The sequence below is a fragment of the Rhipicephalus sanguineus genome, chromosome 4, assembly GCF_013339695.2.
Source record: "Rhipicephalus sanguineus isolate Rsan-2018 chromosome 4, BIME_Rsan_1.4, whole genome shotgun sequence".
NCBI lineage: Eukaryota > Metazoa > Arthropoda > Arachnida > Ixodida > Ixodidae > Rhipicephalus > Rhipicephalus sanguineus.
The window spans coordinates 32665753-32689253 of record NC_051179.1 but is presented as its reverse complement, the minus strand read 5'-3'; the positions used below and the strand labels follow the sequence as shown (position 1 = coordinate 32689253).

At 42.6% G+C, this 23501-nt stretch overlaps 2 protein-coding genes across 10 annotated transcripts in view; one reads left to right on the top strand and one right to left on the bottom strand.

The window, feature by feature from the left end:
- Nucleotides 1-2693: 2693 nt before the first annotated feature.
- Nucleotides 2694-23501, bottom strand: part of LOC119389723 (ephrin type-B receptor 2) — a 301549-nt gene continuing 280741 nt past the window's right edge. For 2 of the 9 annotated variants that reach the window (XM_037657088.2, XM_037657093.2), the window contains 9 exons: nt 22929-23040; nt 21148-21224; nt 20464-20508; nt 18180-18577; nt 17262-17360; nt 16287-16397; nt 8935-9129; nt 8324-8466; nt 2694-7300 (listed from right to left, as the gene is read on the bottom strand). In XM_037657088.2, the coding sequence (XP_037513016.1) occupies nt 7033-7300; nt 8324-8466; nt 8935-9129; nt 16287-16397; nt 17262-17360; nt 18180-18577; nt 20464-20508; nt 21148-21224; nt 22929-23040 (1448 nt within the window). In that variant the 3' untranslated portion in view covers nt 2694-7032. The remainder of the gene's footprint in view (nt 7301-8323; nt 8467-8934; nt 9130-16286; nt 16398-17261; nt 17361-18179; nt 18578-20463; nt 20509-21147; nt 21225-22928; nt 23041-23501) is intronic. The other 7 variants (XM_037657090.2, XM_037657089.2, XM_049414527.1 and 4 more) reach the window with 7 other exon arrangements.
- On the top strand, nt 13208-15987 carry LOC119389724 (uncharacterized). The gene is made up of 5 exons (XM_037657096.2): nt 13208-13669; nt 14209-14431; nt 14903-15129; nt 15241-15445; nt 15750-15987. Exons 1-5 carry the CDS (start codon nt 13469-13471, stop codon nt 15866-15868), a joined length of 975 nt encoding a protein of 324 aa, XP_037513024.1. The 5' UTR covers nt 13208-13468; the 3' UTR covers nt 15869-15987.

Below are 23501 nucleotides of genomic sequence, written 5' to 3'. Positions count from 1 at the left end.
ACACCCGACGAATTCTTCTAGGGCGCCTCGATACCAGCCTACCTTCACACAGGGTGGTGGCAGCGTCCACTGTTTGACCCAATGTGGGGCAACATCGCCCAACGCGATAGCTCCACTGTATGAACCAATATGGCGGCGCGGCGCGGTCAATGCATGGCACGACCGTGTGCGAAGGAACGCTGGCGCCGAGACGCCCTAATATGGACGGGCACGGCACGTATCGCCTTCGGCGTCGCTTGCCGTGTGTATATATATATATATATATACACGCACGTAAAACCCGGTAAAAAAAATTGGCCGCGTATCTGCGTGCTTCGCTGCAAATGTCGTGTAAAGACGATAGAAGAGGCGCTGTGTGAGATATGGACGCCATCTGGCAATACGTCGGGAAACATGAGTGCTGTGTTGCGTGCTGGTAGTCCCGGCGCAGCAGCAGGCGAAGACCGGCGGGGACGCCAGCCAGCCCGAAAATGCGGTTTGGCGCGAAGCGCTGAAGCAGAGAAACGTCCGCACTCAACGAGTACTCTCCACACACTCTTTTATTTACACGTCGCCTGGGTAAAACAGGAACGCCAGAGCGGCGCCCACAACCGGCAGCCTGAAGGCCGCCCACAACGCTGCTTTTTCATTTTTTAAATATTTTTTTCACCTTCTTGGCCTTCTCAAAACTAAAGTTTTTCAACACCAACCCATGGTATTCGTACAGTGCAATACAGAACCGAAACCGAAACACAACAATGAGCTCGTGCGAAGGGCACGGAGGAAGGCAAATTTCAGCGCAGTCGCATTTTCAGCTTTGTTGAAACAGCGCTCACTAGACGACGACGAAGTAAAAGAAGGCACAGGACAGGCAGCGCCTGTCCTGTGCCTTCTTTTACTTCGTCGTCGTCTAGTGAGCGCTGTTTCAACAAAGATGAACGCATACCAACTCGCTCAAGCTTCCATTCTTATGCATTTTCAGCGCAGCTTAAGAAACTAGGGTCCTTAAAATTACGCATCTATGCATTTTCTACTAAAGGAACACGCCACCTAATACTTACCTAGTGATGTTGCACCTCAGATATGCATGATATTTACTTTTTGATCGACAACGTTCACAAGTATGAACAGCCGTACCAGTTCAAGACGGCTGGCCCTTGGGCAAGTGGTTCAACTTTGGCCGAGTGGCTGAATCGAGGGACGTGCCGACAAACAGAAAGACAGACAGACAGAAAGACAGACCAAAATTTCTGCGTTTAAGTTCCCCAAGAAAGACTATCGTCTTTAAAAGTAAGCACGCTATGGGGATTCGAACATGCGCCACCTCACTCCGTGGCGCGACACGTTAAACCACTCGGCCATAAACGCATACACAGTACAGCATACTAACGGTGAGCTATTTATTTACACCATTTACCGCCGTTGGTGGTACGCATTGAGGTGCATCAGCGTGGCAGAGGCTTGTTCACTATCACACGCGAGATGGCGCAAAAGGCCAAAGGGCGCAATTTAAAGGGCGTCGCCCGGCCTGTCTTACATCGGAGTGGGGCTGCGCGCCTCCTGCTTTGTACTTTGATCTACAGGGCGTGGTCGTCTGCGCTCGCACGCTTATCTCTTGAAGGTGGTTCAACAGATCGCTTAATTTTGTTCGTGTTGGGCTTTCATCACAAAATTTGCGTTGAAGTTATAGACCGCACGAAGGTCAGTTTACTCGCTGCAGCGGCCATGTTCACTAAAGGAGTGAGTGTGATAGCCTCTATTCGTGTGACATCCCAATTTGTTGCTATCGCACTCATAGCTTCATCCTTGCGGCGAAGCTGTGACTATTTTACACCTAGAATCCTATTTATGCGCCGCTGTCATGTAGAAGTTACCACTTTGGTACTAAAGACATGGCCCTTTAATATCAAACCACTTTTTATATCAAAAGAATTCACACTCAGATGTCACATTTTACTCCCCCCCCCCCCCCCCAAAAAAAAAAAAACACTATCCGTTTGGCGGCAGGCCGTAGTGGGGAGCTCCGAATTAATTTCACAAGCTGGGATTCTTTTTTGCTCGCATGGGCTCAATATACAAACGATGTCGATGGCTCCTAGAGTTACTGTATATACCTAAAGGTAGCATATACAGTAACTCTAATGGCTCCCATGGCAACGCGACGTCCTGCAAGTTGTGACGGAAGCATTGTGAACAAATGCGTCGTTGTTCGGGTTAAATCTGGCGGTTTTACTGTATCAGACGATCAAAGAGGCATACTTAAAGGAGGTTCTGGAATTGCTTTCGGCGTAGCCATGGTTTATTTTTAGTGATATTTCTCTTAAACAGACCTTGTGCAATACAGGACTATAGCAGCCCTTATAACAAGACTCTTGTAAAACCGTTAAGTTGGGATCTCGCAAAGCTTGGCACCCATATAGTGTAGCGGCAACATTCATAACTAAATTACATTTAGGTGTCAAACACGTTGCTTACCGAACGCATACCAAGTTTGCTATATATGCACTGCAGGACGAAAACTGCGCAGCCAGCTCACTTGCAAGTAAGTGCTCGCACGATAATTGAAGCTTATGCCGGCTGCACTCATTTCTGCGCAGTACTGCAGGAAAGCTACCTTTAGGAGGTATGACTGACTGTCCACGTTAACAAGTAGGTGGCAAACAAGAAACTAAAAGTTCCACGCAGGATGCTGCAGGAGAAGAAACAAGACAACATTAGCATAAAAATTAATTTTATTAATGAAAGAATTTCATAGTGTCCCATGGGGCGCAATTATATTCGTATATGCATCGAAATGTACAGACCGGGAGCACAGATGTAGTTTCTTTTTTTTTTTACACGAAACGTATGTCCAAAGGATCGCCACACACTGCCTTTGTGCAGTTTCGTGTAACCTAAACGACCTGCGCACCAACGTTTTCATAACTTAATTGTGACGCGAAAGACTGGAAGGGGCACGATTCTTTCGCGCGACAACCAAGGGAGTAAGAAAAAAAAACAGCACATCACTTATGGCTGGAGTGAAGAAAAAAAAAAAAAAACTGAAATGCGCTTGGTGACACAAGAAATTCGTGTTCATGCCTAGAGAAACTGATACGCAAGACAGAAATTTAAAACGAAGGGCCTATAACAGTGAAGACAAGCTGCCTGTCTCACAATTCAGTTCGTGGTGGCAGCTATAAAAGACAATCACAAGCGCCAGTACATCGCAGCAGGGCAGTATGCGAACAAAAAAGTGTGTGACTAGGCGTGCTCACGACCGCACAATGCTGCGTAGGCTGGGCGACATCGTTGCACGCTTTTCTTTCTTTCATCTTGCGATGCACAAATCCTTCGAAAAAATAAAAAAAGAGAACGAAAGATGCACTCACAATAAATGAACACCCACGAAAGGAAAAACAATATCGTGGTACACGACGCCGAAATAAAAAAAAAAAGAATTCACAAGAGAAAACCGCCCTATGTATATACTCCATCGTCAATGTGTCATGCAGAAAGTTTGACTAACAGCCACAGACACAGAGCAAACAACAACACATAAAAAAAACATGTACAAACACACACTTCCGCCAACATGCTTCGTCATTGAACAGACGATGATGAGGACTTATTATAATACACAAGAGTATTCCTCTTAAAACACATTTCCTCACTGTTTGCCTCCTCTATCTCTCTCTCACAAGCTTCTCATTTTCTTATTTATATTACAACTCTCTGACACTAACAGCAAGCTTATGCTGTCCTAAGCTCGAAATAAATAACTTCCAACTCATATCATTCCAAGACATTCGCAGTGCTTTTTGTTTGAACACTCAGGTTAATCATCTTCGGCACAAACAAAAAAAAGAAAAAAAAAGACAGTGAGAAAAAGATTGTGTGGCAGTTGCCAAGTGCAAAATAAATAAACGCCAACAACTTCCATACTTCCACGTGTCTCGTTTGTTGGGCTACAATATAATGCCAGCAATTGTGGAGCCCTCGCATTGCTTTGTGATTGAAACGGGCTACCTTATTGCTGCTCTTTACTTGCTCACTGAAAAGCTGAGAATCAAGCGATAACCGAAAAAGAAAAAGCTTTGCCGAACCAAGCAAAATAGCAGGCGAAATGACAGTTTGGAAATATAAAATGAAGTACAAGAATTGTCAAAATGGCACACTTGCTGCCCTTAGTAGCGTAAACTGATGACTGTTCACGTTCTGAAGTGTTGCTGAATAAGCAATCAATTACCACCCTGTTAACCAGTGAATATTTAACAAATGTCATATGTGCAAGCTCTGTGCAGTCATTGGTATTACATATGTTGGATCAAAGCTGTTCCTTTAAAATGACACGAAAAGGAGGCATTTGTGAATGGCACTGCAAATTTTAAACAATTAGTGCATCATGAGTATGCTTACAATGTAATAGGCGTGTCACACTTAAACTTTACAGCCGATTATATTTCAACACTGTATAGAGAAGTGTAGTACACCAACCCCTCAAAATATTTTGTTTCCTTATCCGTAATGGATCTCGGCCAAGATTAATCTATCAATTACTTTTATAAAAGGAGGCGTTTCTCCAAGTTCATTTTGATTGAATAGAAATTATGTGTTACATGCCCTGCACAAACGTTAGGCAGTGGAAAGAAAAACTGTCGTTAGGGAGAGCCAAGGCCAATTTATGTAAATTTCATTTACCATGTTGCAAACTCCCACGTCCTCCTACATGACAACACATTTACAAGCTGCAATAAAGCCAGCATTAAGTCTCTCTGACAGCTGCGATGCTGGTGCACCTACACATAAAAAAAACCAGTCTGTTTCAAGCATTTATACATTGAGCCTCCAGGAATCGTTCAGATGAAAACTTGGGATTGCTGGAACCGCTTGCACACATGGCTGCTTTTGCTTTTCTAGACAGACATTAACAACAACAAAAAGAAAATGAAAACCTGGACTGCTACACCTTGACATTGCCACTTCAATAAGTTGCCATATTATGGACAAGTTGGGAGAGTAAATTGTTGCTCAACTACTTCAGTAAAGCAACCACCGTGGTTTAATCTTGTGATGCGTCGATGAAATAGTATAGTCGGATGTGAAAAGCTAAAGTGAACAACGCATGTGACTCACAGCCCAAGAAACGTCCCTTGCTTGGCATAACGATTCTGTGGTGTTGTGATACAGTAAAACATGCTGTCAACAAATTCAGTGTATGAAACCTCCCTTAAAAAAAACAAAGAGAATTAATACAGAGTTGTGGACATTTCTTTTGCAGCAGCCTGCTGTCCAGTGCAATCAGTCTTTCAAACATGGCAGCATTGGTTCGTTGAGCAATGGCATACAAGAGACCCAACAGGGAAGTATACATGTTCACAGGAGAAACAAGTACGACTGAAAGCCTAGAGATGTCGTTGTGGCAATTTCAATGGGCAGAGAACACATGCAATGACTGACAGCCCCAGGAAACATGACTTTGCATATAGTAGTATGAAGCACCTATTGAGTAGTGATGGCACACCTAGAGGAGGGAAGTCAGGTGAGTGGAAACAATAGCGTACAGTTCTGGCATGCCTACAAATGGACTATTGTTGCAAGAAAATAATATCCATAAAAACGATAGAAAAAAAAGACAACAGGTAAGAATGACTTTTGTTCTGTGAAAGATGACAACAAGATTATGGACTAAGACAAAGGAAAAAGTAAGTAGACTGCTTGAATAATAATAAAAGAAAATTTATGAGCAGTCAAACGACTTTTTGTTGTTTTTACCTAAAATAATAAAAAGATAGTCTGCATACGAACAGTTTTTTCACGTTTAACGAGCCAAAAGTAAGGAAGACTTTTCACATTTTTTGCAGACATTTCTTCCACCGAAACAATGTACTTCACTGCAGTAAACTGCAGTGAGAGACACAAACTCTACTGAAAAAAAGAATTTTGCAGACTCAAAAGTGAGTGCCCGCGCTGACACAATTTAACAAACACCAACTCAGCAGGGCTGTTGAGAGGCAGTTGATATGAAGAGAAGAAAACAACCTCTAGAAATTCTCCCCCCCACTGCCGACAAACATGGAACGATGCGAGCACACGGGGGTGTCATTTGGGGCGGGGAAGGTTGGCATGATATGCAGGCTTGTCCAGGAGGAGCACGTGAGATGAGTTCTTTTGCCTCAAATGTCCCGTTCATCTCTTGCGCTGATATGTTATAAGAGTTCCAGCTATGTACACACTCACACACACGCGCACACACAAGCTTCGGCTTCCAACTGTCCTCATCACTTCCGCAGTTTCCAAAACAAGATGTGGCAGCCAACCGTAGCATCGTAGACGCACGCTCGTTGCGACAAGTTGCATAGCGAGTAGTCTGCCGCCACCACACAGTGCTGTGTGCCTTGATGATTTGTCCACTCACCACGAGGCTCAGCGCACACTTGCATCACACCAGGGGGCATCGCAATCCTATAGTTCACCTAGGCCCGATGCAGTTAGCTTTGCTTTGCCCACAGCAACTGCGGCAAAAGTTCCTTAATCAAGCCAGTAGCTGAGAGAAGGGCTCATGGATCGGTGAGGTAATCTCGAGCTTCGAAATTCTCAGGGCAGCATGATTACATAGCTGAACAGATATGACCACATCTCTCTGCCAAGATGCAGGTCTGATCAGAACCTTTTGCAGCACTCAAAGCAGGTAAACCTTTGCCAACTAGGCCAGATGCAGTCAGGACAGACCGGCCCCATATTGTCCATTTCTGTTGTCTGGGAAACCGTTTTGCCTTATTTTTAACAAACCTGGATTGGTGCAGAAAACAAGAATGCAGTAGCAGCAATAATGACAAGCCAAGGAATTGCGCCCGTGGTTTCCAAAATCGAGTTCCCGTCCATGGAACCTGCTAGTTTTGTATGTGCCTGGAATGAGCTAGCGAGCGTGGAAGCCTTTCCCACGTGGCGAGAATGATCCGTTGGGCCGCCGCCACTGTCGCTGCCTCCCCATTTTCCGGCACCATCACCAGTTTTGTTTTAAGTTAAGGAAGCAGATGCCGCGAGATCAAGTCAACGAGCAGTCCCATGTGCCTAGACGACGCACCCGTCGGACATGGTGGCGTTTATCTGTGCCCTCAGGGTCTGCACACTGTTCATGATCTTCTTCTGGTGGCCCACAAGCACAACACCAAGCGCGGCTAAGTCCTTGAGCGTGAGCCGCGACACAGCCTCCATTGTGGTGAAGCCGCTTCTCTGGAAGCTCTCATGGTAGCGTGCCATTTTGATGCTGCACAGCCACTCCTCGACTGTCTTGAACTGTGTCATGTCAGGAGCGTTAGGATCCAGTGGGTTTTGGTGCCTGCATTTGTACAAACAGAAATGAGAGAACAACCATTTAATAATGGCTAAAATAAGGGCAGGGAGGTTGGCTAAAGGAATATAAATGTCACCAACAGCTTTGTTTCAGGTAACATATAACGGGAAGGACAGGAAAAGCAGAAAGGGAGGATAGAGGGACCACGACGAAATGACAAATGACAACACAACCGAGACAGTTAAATATGCAATGTTAAGAGTGCAATATGTATTGTTTGAAACCACCGTATTTAATCGAATCTAAGTCTATGTTTTTTTCGAAAAAACAACGTGCGAAAGTGGGGGGTCGTCTTATATTCGAGTACAATGATTAAGTTTCTTTTTTTCTGGCCTTGGAAATTTTGGAGGTCAGCCTACAATCGAGGGCGGCCTAGAGGCGAGTAAATACAGTATTTCATTTGTGCCAAATAATCATGCATCAAATGTGTTCATTGTGAGATTCCAACATAATATCTATGACAGACACAGAAGGCTTGTGACGCAGTTATATAGGAGCATTGTTTACATATTCCATACATTATGTAAACATGCATTAAAAGAGAAGGGTTCCAGGGAGAGTCAGACCTAAATTGATCAACAGTGGGCAAACTAGTAGGGCCTCATCCTGGAACCCATGTTTCAGCAAGAGGGCTTGTCATCATCAGCGCATAACTGCTATACTATAAGTACACAGTCATGGGAATACTGTTTACCAATGCACACAAGTTGTGGTGCATGTGGAGTACTCAATATTACACCTCTGTAGCTGCTTCTCTCATGTTTCTATTCTAACCATAGTCATTGAGTCTCGTTTTTGATTCAGTGTGTGTCAAACGCTTTTTCACGGTATCAGCTTGACTGGCAACGAAACACACTTGTAAATCTGCATATCCCTTATAAACTCTTCAATGTAGATAATCTGGATGTCATTCTGTATTCAGGAGACAGATAACATTGAAATAAATAAATTATGCATGCATTTCCTGCAATACATATTCTGACTAAAGAGGATACGAAATGGACTCACCTGTTCTGAGCAATTTTTCGTAGACTTTCAGGGCAGCGTATGAGCTTGTCTAGCGTTTTCACAATGGTGCTGAACTGAGGCCTATGTGACCGGTCTTTCTGCCAACAGTCCAGCATCAGCTGGTGAACAGCCTCCGAACAATCCTGAAATCAGCGCAACACCAAGTGAGAAAAACTGGCAAGAGAGGTAGGCGTGACAAATTAGTAGTCAGCAGTGGCTGAATAAGAGAAGCCTCAGCCTGGTATTGGCAAATTGAGAAATGGACTTGTCTTTGTCAGTGACAAATGAGGCCTACAGTTAATGTGCCCAAATTAATCCCAGCTGAATGCCAGCTAAGCTTCTGTAGATTTATCGATCCAAGCAACCTGCACCTTGGGGCATCAATAGCAACAATAGTGACAGGCTGGGTCACTATTAGTGCAACTCATCATTTATCAAGTAGCAAAAGGCAATGCCCACTAATTTGTGAAGGAATTTGCAAATGAAGCAAGGCTAAATGTTATCACGCACAGAATACATGAGCATTCTACTGGAATTCCCTTGTGCACATTGTTGAGAGCATTTGAAAACAACAACAGACATAATTGCAGCAAATGAACATCGACACTGACCATTGGGGCAGGAAGCCTGTATCCTCGCTCAATGCTCTTGATGACTTCCTGGTTTGACCAGTTCCAGTAAGGTCTTTCACCATACGACATCACCTCCCAGCAGACAATGCCGAAGCTCCAGACGTCACTCGCCGACGTGAACTTGCGGAACGCTATGGCTTCGGGTGCTGTCCATCGTACAGGTATCTTGCCTCCCTGTTTGTGGACAGGAGAAAAGTCCGAGAGGTTACTTCAGTTTAGATGCCGTAAATAACCTTGCATTTATTACCGCAAGTACTACTATGTAGCCACATGTCAATGACGATACAATTCACAGTGGCAGCTTGCAATGACAGTGCCTCGCTAAGGTATTCATAGACGAGACAACCAGCAATATGCAGACAACACTCTCTGCCCACTACAAAGGAGGTTAGATATATGAACTTTGTCATTTTGTATGAAACTTGTATGAAGCTTGCACATGCTTTTCACTTGTGAAAAGATGTCAACAACATGTGGTCATCGTGTGTACTTTTTATATTCACTTCAACATTGACATCAGTTATGACTCAAGTGAAGATGGTGACTTTCTTGGAGAGTCTCCTGAAGAAGCTGTGCTGGTGAGAGCACTTTCCATGCTAATTACTGTTTCAAGTTTTCTAAACTTCAAGCTTTCATGCTTTCAGAATTTAAGCGTTTTTTCTGTTAGTAAGTACACCTGATATGTTTGCACTTCTTGAGCACTTGTTAGTGCAGAGCCTAGTATGATGAAGACGCCGGTGAACGCTTGTGAAGTGTCGATATGCAGGACAAACAGCCTGTACAGAGGACCCCACGGTGTGAGTAATATATGGTAGCCAATGGGTCAAGACAAGACACGTTTGGACGATACTTTTACACAGTAGAAAGTTTCTTAGCATATCTGATGCATATGAAACAGTATAGTGCAATACTGCCACATATGCTAATCACTGAGAAAAGATTTGACACAATCTCTGGAAAGACTTTCTTTCCATCATCTATGCAAGGAGCCCTATACAGTAAGAAATACTACCTTGTGGGGAAAAACTCCAGAAGAAAGGAAGAACTTCAACAGTGGTAAAGCTTTTTGATATGTGCCATATCTGAAAGCCTATGAAGCCAAGGCTACTATGCTGTCCAAACATTTATATTGCCAGTGAATGTACTTTGGTGTCATGTTCTTCCCCATTGTATATTGCAGCAGACACACTAGCAGCGTTGTGGCTATAGATTCAGAAATGTGTACATTGAAGTTCTATACATATCATGAAGTATTAAAGAAAGAAAGAAACTGAAAGTACTGCAGAAGGGTGCTGAACTGGGCTGGTTATTGCTTAACGAAAGGAGACAAACAGCACAATGGGACATAAGAGAAAACAACAGACATGTTGTCCTGTGTGACATCTCCTCTTACACACCTCTTTATTGTGCTGTTTGTTCTCTTTCGTGAAGGGATGAAAAGGAGAAACAAAACACACTTCCCTAGCAAAAATTCTGATAGAGGTCTGTATCAGTCTGATACAGTTTCCTATCAGTTGTACCAGTCTTGTATAAGACTGATACAAAGTCCTATCAGTTCTGATAGACATCCGTATCAGTCTGATACAGTTTCTTGTCAGTGTTACCAGTCTTGTATCAGACTGATACAGGGTCTTACCAGTGCTAACAGTTTTTCAATCAGTCTGATTGGCCATTTCTATGGTGTATATTAGTCTATAGGTTTTTAGTCTTTTGTTGGTTTATGGGATCTTCATAAAATGCAGTAGTGTCATTTTAACAGTTACTCTTTTTTTAATTACACTGGTCACATATATATGATTGGTCATTTCTGCATGCATATTGGTGTATCAGTGTTTTCTATTGAACACTTGGCGACCATCGTATGACATATTACCATCATTCAATGAGTGCCACTGGTAGCTTTTGAATGCGTAGAATAATGATGTATAATGCTTCATGGTGGTGTTAAGCATAATGAACACACTGAGCTTTGCAAAGCAGGTTTCAGGCTAGATGAACATCTCTTATTCTATGTACAAATGGGGTTGCAGGTGCCAGATAGCAGCACAGTTTATTCTGACATTCAGGTATCATAGGAATTTTAAGACACTAGGTATACAAAACTTATCACAGAGCAGTACAAACACAACTTAAAACAACAATGCAAACAAAACTTCTCATCACACAGCAATACCAACATAACTTTTAAATTTTTAGCTTATAGGGCCAGTAAACATCCCAGGACACTAAACTTCATATTTAGAGTACAATTGTGTCCTAGTGTGAAATGAGCATGCTAATGCAATAATTTTTTGAAACGGTGCGGAGTTGAAAGCCTCGGTGTCTGGGTGCTGCGGTTTCTTGCTTTCACGACCCAAGCTAGCCCTAGCTGCCTCCCCCACATAGTGCTTTGCCTTTAATGATGAGGCACTACATCTGTGCCATAATCCATACTGGATGAAATCCTTTAAAGGGGGGATGAACCGCTTTTCCAAGTAATAATTGAATGACCTCAGGGTCGAAGTTTATTGCCTCGCAAATCCACTGCCACAAAAATTTCAAAGCGAGCGGAATTACAAGGGTTTGTTGTGCACTTTAAGCGCTTTCTCTTTTCTCTCGGCCATCCCGACAAGGTGCGTTGGAAGCTATAGGGAGTAATGGCACTTAGGAAATACGTTATGTCAGCACACATCATGACCTAGAGCATGTTTGATGAAGCACGACTGCTTTTTCCTGTTGCAGTTCCCATGCACGAGCGTGACTATGTAATGTTAGCAAATTATGGACAGCAGTGCCAGCATGTGGCAGCACCCTGTGGCAAGCAGCACATCTGATCGAAACGCCGCTTTTGATTTATGTTGGCTATAGGCCAATATCTATCTGTTGCTATCTGTTGTTTTACACCATACAGCAGGCATCCGAAAGTCCGAAGAAAGAGGGCACCTGAGAAATTCGCAACATCGCATTCCGCTTTTCAAACTCTCCTTGCCGTGCACAGCTGCAAGATTTGGGTGAGATGTTTATAGCAGCGTCTGTTATCCACAGGATGTCTTTTCACCAAGGGCTGGTACAGACCTGTTTAATACTTGCATGTAATCTTGCCAAGATTTATGAACATCAAAAAGCATGTACTAATAAAGGCTAAAGCATTTGACCGCAAAAAACACAAGAAACTGCCTACCATAGTAAAAGTTCAATTGTGAAGAGAACAGCGATAGAAATGGTCAAGAAAAGTTAACTTTTGATTGCCCTACCACGTTAAACTCAAATTAGACTGACTACATTTGTCACTGACACCCAGTAATCAGTCTCTTTCAAACAAGTTTGGTACATCAGCAACATAGCAAACTCGTCCAACTTTCATGTGCACGCACACTCTGTCCACATCCTCCGGTAGAAGAACAACTTTTTTTCGCTATCACCATGTGCATAACTAAGACTTTGTGGGTCGCTCATACTTGCATCGTCGCGAGCTGAATCTGCAGTTTGGTCGGAATCGCTTGAGAGCGAACTCTCCTCGAAGTCGTACGTGTCGTCGGGATCAGGATTTCCATCGCTGTCACCGTGTGCATCACTGAGACTTTGAGTGTCGAACGCCGCTACTCCAGAACCACCGTTACCAGCTAAAGACTGAGGAATGTTCTTGCTAGAGCGTGGCTGGCTGGCAGATTGCGCCTCCGCCGCTTTTTGATATAGGCTCGTTGACCGAGGTACTACATAATGCGATCCAGGCTCCAAATAGCGCTTCCTTCTTTTTGATCGAGGCTGGGGTTGAGCTGAATCCATCTTTCGTCGAACTGAACGCGAACTTCAAATAGCGCGCTTCATGGAGTCCACGCAAAGTGAGGCCGCGATGAACAATCTAAGCGGGTCCAAGATGCATAGACCGAGGCTTCACATTCACACCCTGCTTGCCGTGCCTTGAAGATGGTGCGCGGCGCGGAAACGATGATAAACTATGATGTAACATCGGAGATAACGTGCAACGAGGTAGGGCTCCTCAGGTCACACTCGATTGCCATTATGGCCATCACGATGGCCATGATGATGATGATGATGCGACCAACGGACCAACGCGAGCGACACCAGGCTAGCCACCCTAACCAGGCGACACTATGTTCATTGTTGTTTATTTTTTATTAACGGTGAGTTAAAAAAAATTACCGTGTAAACTTGTAAAAACATGAAGCAAATTTTCTTAGTTTTTTAAAAATGAAATTGCATTTTGTTGAGACCCACAAATGGTACCGCCATCATCATGAACAGCGCGTTGGTACGTACGTTTTTGTTGTGTGTGTTGCTGAGTGGTAGCGCGCGTCCATGTGCATTTCTTCGGCGGCATGTTCGCGTACGTTCGTTTCCGCGACGACAACGAAAAGACGAAAAGCGAATCGTCCCAGTGGCTGCATGTAAACACCTCAAGCCGAACGATACGAGCGATTTTAATCCTCGCAAATGGTACAAAGTCTTCTGGAAAGATGAAACACACTGCGACCACTACCACGCTCAAGTGATTAGGCTTTACGGTAAGTGCATGACCGCCTCTTTGTTTTCCAAATACAAAAACAAAGATGAGGAAGCAGTCATTCTGAAATTATCCACTCGTCATGTTTTTTTAGCTACCGAGGACGATGCAAGAAAGGCTACCGAAAAACGAACTTCCATTCCGCAAAGACCTGGCAGCGACTCCTCCTATAGCTGCAGTTCAAATGAAGTGGATGGATCGTTTGAAGAAGTAAGTGCAGTCAGTTGCAATCGCTCACATTGCAGCTGATGTGCTACTTTGCGGCCTAATTATTACCGACAGCCAATTTTGATCTGCACGTGGTGCCGTATCACACATGGTGCAGCGATGCTTTGATCAATGCCTCCTACGAGGCATTGCTCTGATATACCCCCCATTGGAGATATATCAGAACATCGCTGCTCCACTACCGCACGGACGTCGGTGCGGTCGTATTTGCTATTGCAGGTGGGGGTAAAGTTGCAATATTCCGAAGAGCTATTTATTTTATTCTTATATCTTTGTATGAGCGCAGCCTATAGTCATTTTTTCTGTACAAGTCACTGGTTCAGAATTATTTTTGCTAGCGCGGATGGGAGAGCTGACACAGACAAGCGCTTGTCCGAGTCAGCTCTCTCTCTTCGTGCATTCGTGTTTATTCCCGCGCTGTTGAAATTTCCTTCAAGACACAAATACGCCCTGTTTTTAGTTGCGAACAAGCTATAAGCTGTGAAATTATAATGTTGGGTTAATTGTCTATGCACTTGCAGGAAACGCAGCGTCAAGCTGCTGTTAAACAGAAAATGAAGGATGTGAGCAGCCATTTTAAGAAGAAGCAGCGAGACCTCCTGTTTGGTGATGCTGAGGGAGGAAAAAAGACCGAGAAAGAACTTCTCAAAGAAGAAGTGAATATGCTGAAGGCCGAAAATTCAAAACTCTTGGACCGAATAAGAATGCTCGAAAAGGCCCTATGCAGCAAAATTTTCAAAACAGGTTTGATTATTATTTCCTTATAAACTATTGTCATGCACTGCTGCTAGTGTTGTATACATCAGTAAGTTGCCCTTTTCTTATAGCGTACAATTTTGCTGAAAGCAGAATGCAATGTAAGCTCATATATCATACGTAGAAGTGATGCGGGCATGTTTTTCTAATCACTTGTAAGTATGCTTCTCCATGCTGTCACAGCATGGTGCTCATATTAAAGAACACCAGATGGTCAAAATTTCTTGAGCCCTCCACTGCGGCGTCCCCCGTATCACATCATGGTTTTGAAATGTGACACCCAACCTATTATTGTACTTTCATAGCATATATCTCAACTGCATGCTCTATTTTATGTTATTTGGCCTTGCACGCCCTGGTCTCTCTTCAGTCTGAGACCTAGGAAGCTACTGTGACAATTAAGGGTGCGATTAACTTTCTTTTGCTGCATACGTTTCCGCATACACTTTTTTATTGCAGAAAAAAACCTCGTTCTGTGCGAGGGCTGCAGCCGCAAGCCAGAACAACAAGTTGCGCCTTTGCCATCGCCATGTGCTGCCACGGTGCAGCTGCCACGCACCACCACCATGCAGCCGCCGCGCACCGCTACCGTGCAGCCACTGCGCACCACCACAGCGACCCCGGGCAGCCCTGAAGTGGCCCACACAAGTGCGAGGGAGGCCGATTACGTGCCCACTGACGGAGAGGTATTGTAAAACTCTAGTGTGCTTTATCTTAAAGGTATAATGCTTTGCTGTAATGAGAAAATGTGCATTGACATATTGTTGTGTGCACATCATCTTTAACTTGTTTTATAGGTGCATCTGGGCAAAGGGATCACCATTCCTGAGTACAGCCGCCTCATGAGCACAAAAAGCGAAACCCGCTTTGTTCGTGAGGCGGCCGTTGCCATTTATTCAACGGCAGGCTTGGTTGGGCGGAGTGTAATTGGAACAGCCTCTAACCGGACAAAGGGAGAGGCAAAACCTCCCTTGGATAAAGAAAAATACGCTGTGCTTTCTGGTAGGTAAAATTTCCCAGTCTGACTGGAGTTTATGAAAGTAGTTGGCTGCATTTTTGTGCATAATAGTAAGATCAGCCGAGATTCCACTGCCAACTTGTGTTATAACTACTTACTAAGGCTTCAAGCCTCGTATTTTTGTCTACTGGAGCTGGACACTTATGCAAGTATCAACAAACTAATTAAAAAAAAAACAGACTGATAGCACTCGTATTTATTTCCTTGTCATATTAACTCGTCTGTTTCGAGTGCATATAATTGTCACCTAACAAGTGCCCATAATTTGCTTTGTTTTTGATCATGCAGATTTCTTCAACCATTTTTTGAAAAGCAATTTTCCAATTGGAGAGGTCGAGCAAAAGAAGAAGATACTAAATAAGGCGCTCGCAAACAAAATTAACGATTTGATGAAATCAAAAGATTAAGAAGTCAATGGAACCTCAAATAAAAGATTTTGTTTGATTTCTGTGTTCATCTGTGTCCTGCTTGCTCTAATGCAGTGGCCCACCTGCCAGTCGGCTAAGCACCGATTCACTTGTGGGCTTATATGCAGTAGAATGGTACTAGACTGGTACACCCCTAGAATGATACACCTATAGACTGGTGCACCCATAGACTGATACACCTATAGACTGGTGCACCCATAGACTGATACACCTATACACTGGTACACCTATAGACCGATCCACCTATAGACTGATACACTTATAGACTGATACACTTATAGACTGATACAACTATAGACTGATACACCTGTCAATAAACTGATAGCCTATCAGTTTTTCTATCAGAATTTTTGCTAGGGTTACGAGGCTGCACGAAATGTGCACTCACATGACTCACCCTTGTTGTGTATGCTCCCTCAGTGGCACTCTCTATCTCACGGGACAGGCCAAAGTCAGCGATCTTGCACACAAGATTGGCATTAACAAGCACGTTCCTCGCAGCCAAATCCTGCAACAAAAAGGGCACAGTATAGGTCAATGCTACACTTTCGATGCCAATAAAAGGTTCAGCAGAGAAGTTCCTGGTCTGGCAGATGTGACATAGCTGCTATTTACCATATTTACACGATTGTAAGTCGACTCTAATGTAGGTCGAACCCCCTAAAATCACACGAAAAAAAAAATTTGGTGTGCAAAGGTGGCTTCGCGGCAGTGCTTCAAAACTGTACAGGAAAGCTAGCTTCGCGGCAATACCCGGGAATCATTTTTTAGAAAATTTTCCACAAAACGTTGCTGAGGGTGCGGCTTATACACAATAAAAGACGATATATGTTTCAGGTAGAGCCGGAACGTAAACACAATGTCGTAATCATGCCATGGCGTGCCTGATTTCTCGTTTGTTTCGGTTTTGGTTGTAAGTCAACCTTTCAACCGAAACTAGTTTCGGCTTCGATTGTAAGTCGACCCCCCAACATCGGATTTCAATTTAAGATGAAATGGGTCGACCTGCAATCGTGTAAATATGGTATACATGGATGCCAAGAATGGGGTTTACTTCTGATGTCAAGTGGAAATATTGTGTTCTCACATGTGCATGCTCTGTCTTCATCTCTTTGAAATTGAGTACAAATGAAGGAAAACTTCGCTCAACTGTACATAATGACATCCAAGAATAGAACAGAAGGCAGCCATATTTTCATAATTCTTATGCCACATATTAGCATCCTAACTTGGCAAAGAGATTTTTGTGCTGTACATTTATCCTTTGGGTTGAGCGTCATCATTTTTTTTCTTTTTTTTAAGCTGCTGTAGGTGCATCACTGTATGTGCTTAAATTATGAAAAGGGTTGTATCAGTGAGCTTGTGCACTTACCCTGTGAACGTAGTTCATTTCGGCAAGATACTGCATTCCAGCTGCAATTCCCCTCAGCATGCCTACGAGCTGAATGGTTTGGAATTTCCCATCATTCGCCTGTGTGGAAAAGACAAAGGAAGGCATTAATAGTGGACACAAATTTATTTGCAAATGCCACTGTACTGCTGAGAAACTGTACCATTACTTCAAGAATGATTATACATTGTAAGAAATATATATGGAGTGCTGGAAATGTCACATTTTAAAGCTATATTGAATGTTTACATAGAAAAATGCTCATAAATGTACACATGCCCATTCCACTACGTACGCCTGAGAAGACATGTCATGTGACACCAACACGGCACAAAATTGACCAATACCAATCTATAAATCCCTGCACACTCCTGCTTTTAGAAAGTTTTGTATGGTGCCAGAACATGACAGTATTGCGACGATGTTCTTGTACCGAAAAGGTTCCACAAGTTTGCTTGAAGTTGCTAAAATGAGCAAAATGTGCAGCAGAAGTGTAGAAAACAAGTAAAGATAGTGAGGCTCAAGAACAAATAATGAAATATAACCAAAAGACTAAGAAGAGTACTTGAAAAATTGCAATTTCAACATAGATGATTGCATAAATAAAATTCAGAGAATTCATCTTAGGATGAACACTTTTGTTGAAGTGTGATTTCAAAAAGTAATTCAGACAAGACAAAAGGTTTTAGGAAGGCGGAAACCTGCCATGATCAACAGTGGCTGAACAGGGTCCCAATGAAATGGTGCACATGGTTTGCTTTATCATTGCAACTGGTGGCCCCACTTAAAAGAACAATGCCCTTATTTGGAACATTGGTATTAAGCCGAGACTTGCCTTGTTTGGCCACTGTTCACCTAAGAAGGAAGTCACGTCTTGAAGCTTTAATTAAATGTGCTCACCCTCAGGAACGTATCCAGCGATCCATTCTCCATGTACTCTGTGATAATCATGATGGGGTTGCTCTTGGTGACAACACCCTGGAGGAAAATGACATTCGGGTGGTCGAACTGCCCCATGATGCTAGCCTCGGTCAGGAAGTCCATTCGTGCCTTGTCCGAGGAGCCTGGCTTGAGCGTCTTGATGGCAACCGTGACCTCCGGCCTGCCAGGGCACTTGAGCTTCCCACGGCACACATCCCCGAATTCTCCGCCACCGATGATGGCCTCAATAGTGATGTGCAGGGCATCAATTTCCTTGGTAAACTCGCGGACTGCCTGATTAGGATCCTCGTACGTGTGTGGGTCGATGTATGCCCTTGAAGTGGCTCCCGGGCAGTGAGTGAACAGGGGTGTTGTCACTATCGGGTAGAAGAAATAAAGAGAGAGGGAGAAGAAAATTAGTGCTGAAGAACATTGTGCTAGTTCATAGCGGTGAGACCCTGCATAAATTCTCAGATGTATCCACCGCTATTACCGAAGATCACACTCCTTCTGTAAGTTGTGCTTTCATTTCATCTCAAATTGAACTGTTTACATTCCCCCTAATCCCTGTACTTACTATAATAATCATTAAACATAAAGGGGTACTGACACAAAAATTATGAGTTCTCGTTTGCATTAAATGAAAGGCCAAGCCCTCAAGAGCTCAGAAAATGTAATGGCAAGTGTGAGTGCACCATAAAAAAGTAATTACAGTATGTTTTAAGCTGGTTTCGGTTCCTACTGTGCCCTGACATCACAACACGGTGTCAGCTTCTCGTCACATGCTCGCGCAAAATATTGTGATGCTTCCATGGCCGCTCTGCTCCGTGGCTTCGTTGGTGACTCACAAGTGGCCATTTTGAATGTTTTGGTACCTCATGTGATCAAAACTAGCCATACTGGTGCATGAAGTCACCAGAATTGACACTGCAGCCTGACGTCACGATAGCGTCAATGTCAGTAGGTGCGCCATGCGAAAATCTACTTCGATGTCAAAATAAAATATCTCACAAGCATTACTGAGCTTCGCACTTGCTCAGAGCTGTCTTCGTACACAGGTGTTTGTATGGCAGAGTAAATTCAGCTTTGAAAATTGAAATTGGTGTCAGTACCCCTCTAAACGTTTCTCAGTGCTATCGTTTACTCTTTGATATCAGCATATTACTAAAGAAACGTAACATCAGACAAGTACATATGTCAACAATACTTCTAAGAAACAAGGAATTCCACATTTGAACATTTGTAGCAACATCATGGATCTTAGCCATCAGTGCAGATGCCTTTAAAGAGAAAGTGTCAGTAAAAACAATTTTGGAATTAATGTGTCATCACAGCAAGAATAAAGCAGGAATAAGGAAACATTATGTATTTCTTAGAAAATAAAATGCTGAATTAATATTCACACATAACTTTATTTTAAAGGTCACTTTGTAACTGTACTGTGGACATTGTCATTTCCGTGACAAAAGAATATGTACTCTTTAAGCCCGTCTCTTCTTTGTTCAGTTCAACCGAAACATTTTATTTTTGCCAACTGTCTTCTGCATAACCTTTGATGTCGCCATTTAAATGGTGGAGCTCAAGGTCAAATTAAGTATAGTCTTAGTTAAAGCTTTTGAAGCCACTGTGATTGGGACTGTAACTATCACTGGAACCTGTGGCGGAGCACCATATAGCACCTCTAGAACTCTAGAAGCCTACGGGAAACTTGCACTATGAAGCATTATGATACACATGTGCCCAACGCCAAACACTATGTTTTCTGCACAGTACTGCATGCAATGTTTTGTCGCTGCACAGCAGTATGCTGCTGAAATCAGTCAGTAGTGCCAACCTAATTTCATAACTTCATTGGGTGCTAGACAGGGTACAGCCTTCCGATACCTGTTGCAAAGAATGTACAAGGTGCTTAGTGCGACCGCAGGTGCTGCGCTCTCTTTCTCCCAATTAGCATGTAACCCAATTAGCATAGTAACCTATGGCTTACTCCCTTTTTGTAACAGGTATGTCTTACTGATGACACCTCAAGGTGTGTGAAGCCTGCTTACAGAATCTTTCAAACTTTTTCTCTCTCAACAGCAAGAGCGAACTTTACAGCCGCATCACCAGTAAATTCATGAAAGTTGGCTGTAAAGTAACAGCTTGTGACCACAACCAATTAGTCAAAGTGTTAAGCAACAGCTTATGGTGCCACAAAAGAAACCAAACAGCTGCTGAAACGCATGCAAGCGGGTGAAATCGTTAGCAGAAAGTTCATACTTACATCGAGCAGTCTGAACAATTGGAGGGTGTTCCAAAGCAGGGACTACTACAGAAGCAGAGAAGGAAAGGCAAGCGTCAGTTCACCAGCACCCAGCAGAGAAAAGCGAGCAGAAAAAGAAAGCAGTAGAAGATAGCCAACAAACTACATAATAAATGCAAACTGCGAGTTACTGGTGCAATGTGCTACCCATTACTATTATACTGCTCAGACCTTGGCAAGATTTCAATACAGCAGTGCTCATAGATGAGGGCACGTACATTTTTTTAGTGATATTGGCTCTTCTCAGTTCATAGGGTTTGCAAATGAGGGATATTTCTGCCGACACTGAACCTAAACATTACTTACTCTGCAAAAATAAAAGGCAAATAATGCACCATTTCAGGGGAAAGGTGGAGTGACCCTGAAAGACGGAACTTTGCTAGCCAAAACAAGATTGCTGATTGTTATAGGACTGTCAATGCAAGTTTTAGTCAGTAGTGCAATGCTAAAAGGTAATTTTGACACCATTATGAAATGAAATTTGGCTGCAACACTAGAAGAGATTCCCAGCTATTCATGCTTGATGCTTACGGCGTTACAAAGCCATGAATTATGCAGAGTTACCCAACCATTCTCAGCAGCAGAAAGCGTCATGCCCAAGGTCAGGAAAGAGAGGAGGTTGAAAACAAAAATTGGCGTCCTTACATTTCTTACCTTCCCCGTTACGGTACTCCAGAGTATCGCAGTCACTAGGCTGCTTCTTGTTGCAGTCGTCAGAACTTCTGAAAAAAGAATTAGGAGTGTGACTTTTAAATGACTGTGAACGAGCTGCCGTGTACTTGTGATTTGCGATTGCAGAATGATATTTCACTGGGTAAATGAGCAGTGTTTTTGCTCATCTTTAACTGTAACACACTTATATGCTAACACATCTCATCAACAACTAGCGTTAATACTTTTCTGAGGTCTAGCATTTGAAGCAACTGTAATTCCTTACGACTATGTTGATTTTGTATTTTTCAAATTTTTACCAGCAATTATGTTATGATAGACTTCTCTTAGCAACGCAAGCACAGACTGTGACACTAACATGGCAATTTTCTTTTTTCGTACAGTGTAGAACAGTTGTACCACCGATATTAAACAAGCACCTTCCAATTACTGATTTCTGAAGCCTTATAAATGTTTATTATTTCAAATAGACGTTTTCAATAACATTAGCCAATGCTGCTGTTTAATTTATATGTACAAGTATATTAGAATAACAGAGTTGGTATTGCTAGGACACCTGTGTTGGTTGCTAAAGGCGAAATAGTTATGTGCATGTACACAAAGATATGTCAAAGAAATGTCCCTAACGTAATATCACTGCATACAATATACAATATGCCAGCTCAAGTTTGTAATGTTCTGTACTATTATTTAAAAAAAAAATGTATCTCCAATGCAGTAGCATATAAACTTACAATAAAACTCGTAAAGAGAATGAACAGTGATGAGAATCCATTCACTGATGGCTTTCGATAATGCGCAAGGACAGCATCAATTTCAGGCACAAAAAAAGAATGAACTGGCGTGCTGACTGTCATAAAGGGCGTGAAAACCGTATTTTAACTTGACTCTAAACACTTTAGAGGGTTTTTTCTAGGCTTGTGCGAATAGTAAGTTTTAGGTTTGAAGCGAATAGTGATTTAGTTGAATAATTTCGAATCGAATTCAAATCGTGTATATCACATATTATTAAGAAAAATGAGCGCATTTGTCATGACCCAGCTAATCTGCACAATATTTTTTAAAATTGAAACAAGGCATGTGCAAATGTCATTCTATTTGGTTCAAAGGAAAGTGGAAGCAACTTTGAATAGTAGCTGGATTTGGCTTTCGGTAGAATGCAAGTGATAACCTGTAAAATACGTTACGTTTTAAAATTTACTTTACCTATAGCATATAAGCCAGCATAATGAGCTTTTAAACTTAACGAAATGATGAATCAATGTGACGTTTAATTTGTTCATTTAACCTTGAAGTGTGACTTCGCGGCAATGCGGATTTCCCCTGAAAAGGTGTATTCGCGGTATAGCACCCCTGCACTGCAGTGAAACCACCTCTACAGAAAGTATATCTATTCACTCGTTTTGAATACTTCGACATTTAGAATAGTTTAAATTCTGTTCGAAGCGAATTCGAATACTGTAATATTCGTTCGAATATTCGAACTGCTCGAATATTCGCACAAGCCTAGTTTTTTCACATAAAACCATGTTCTTTACTCAGAAAGATGACTTCTCTGTACATCTTCATTACTCTGTTCTCCTAAGTGCTTTTGTTTTCGTAAAACCACGTGTTTTAAATAACCTTCACTGAAATAAAATTTAGAAACAGATTCAGATACTTTTAGTCACAAATGATATACTTTTTATGCATGTTTTTGTGTGTCAGAAATCACTTACGCAAAATGAGCAAAGAGAAATGAAATTAGAGCAGACCTTTTGATGTACAGGATGATCATCACGATCACGATGACGACTAGAAGTATGACCGCGACAGTGGCTCCAGCGATGATCCTGACCTGAACCTTGTCCTCATCACCCACCAGAGCTGCATTTGAAGACAAACAGAGGTAAGAGACTCGTTAACGCAACATAAAAAAATGACTGAATATGCAAACTGCTAGAAACTGCTGCTTAAAGGCAAATGAAAAATTGTGCATGTCTTACGCAGCATGGGAACCAGTGAAGTGCTATTACGGTGCGATTTAGCATGCACTACGAAAATATTTTAATTTCTTGATGCAATGGGAAATACATGACACAAGTGCAAACGTTACCAAGTACATACTGTTCTCTCATTATTTGTTCTACTGAAATCTTTTAGCAGTCTATTTCGTAGATGATACGAACACATAGTTATGTCACCATGATACTTCTTGCCCTGTAGTCAAATCATGACTTTGGCACATAAAATAAAGATCAGGATTTATTTTTTAAATACTCAATTTGTAACAGCATGATCATCATTATGTTTAGCAAGATGTTCTCCCTAGCTATGCCCCATTGTCT

Coding starts and splice junctions, on each gene's coding strand:
- LOC119389724 (XM_037657096.2), top strand. CDS start 13,469: ATGACCGCCTCTTTGTTTTCCAAATACAAAAACAAAGATGAGGAAGCA. Junction 14,432..14,902: donor CAGCAAAATTTTCAAAACAG/GTTTGATTATTA, acceptor TTTTTATTGCAG/AAAAAAACCTCGTTCTGTGC. Junction 15,446..15,749: donor AAAATACGCTGTGCTTTCTG/GTAGGTAAAATT, acceptor TTGATCATGCAG/ATTTCTTCAACCATTTTTTG.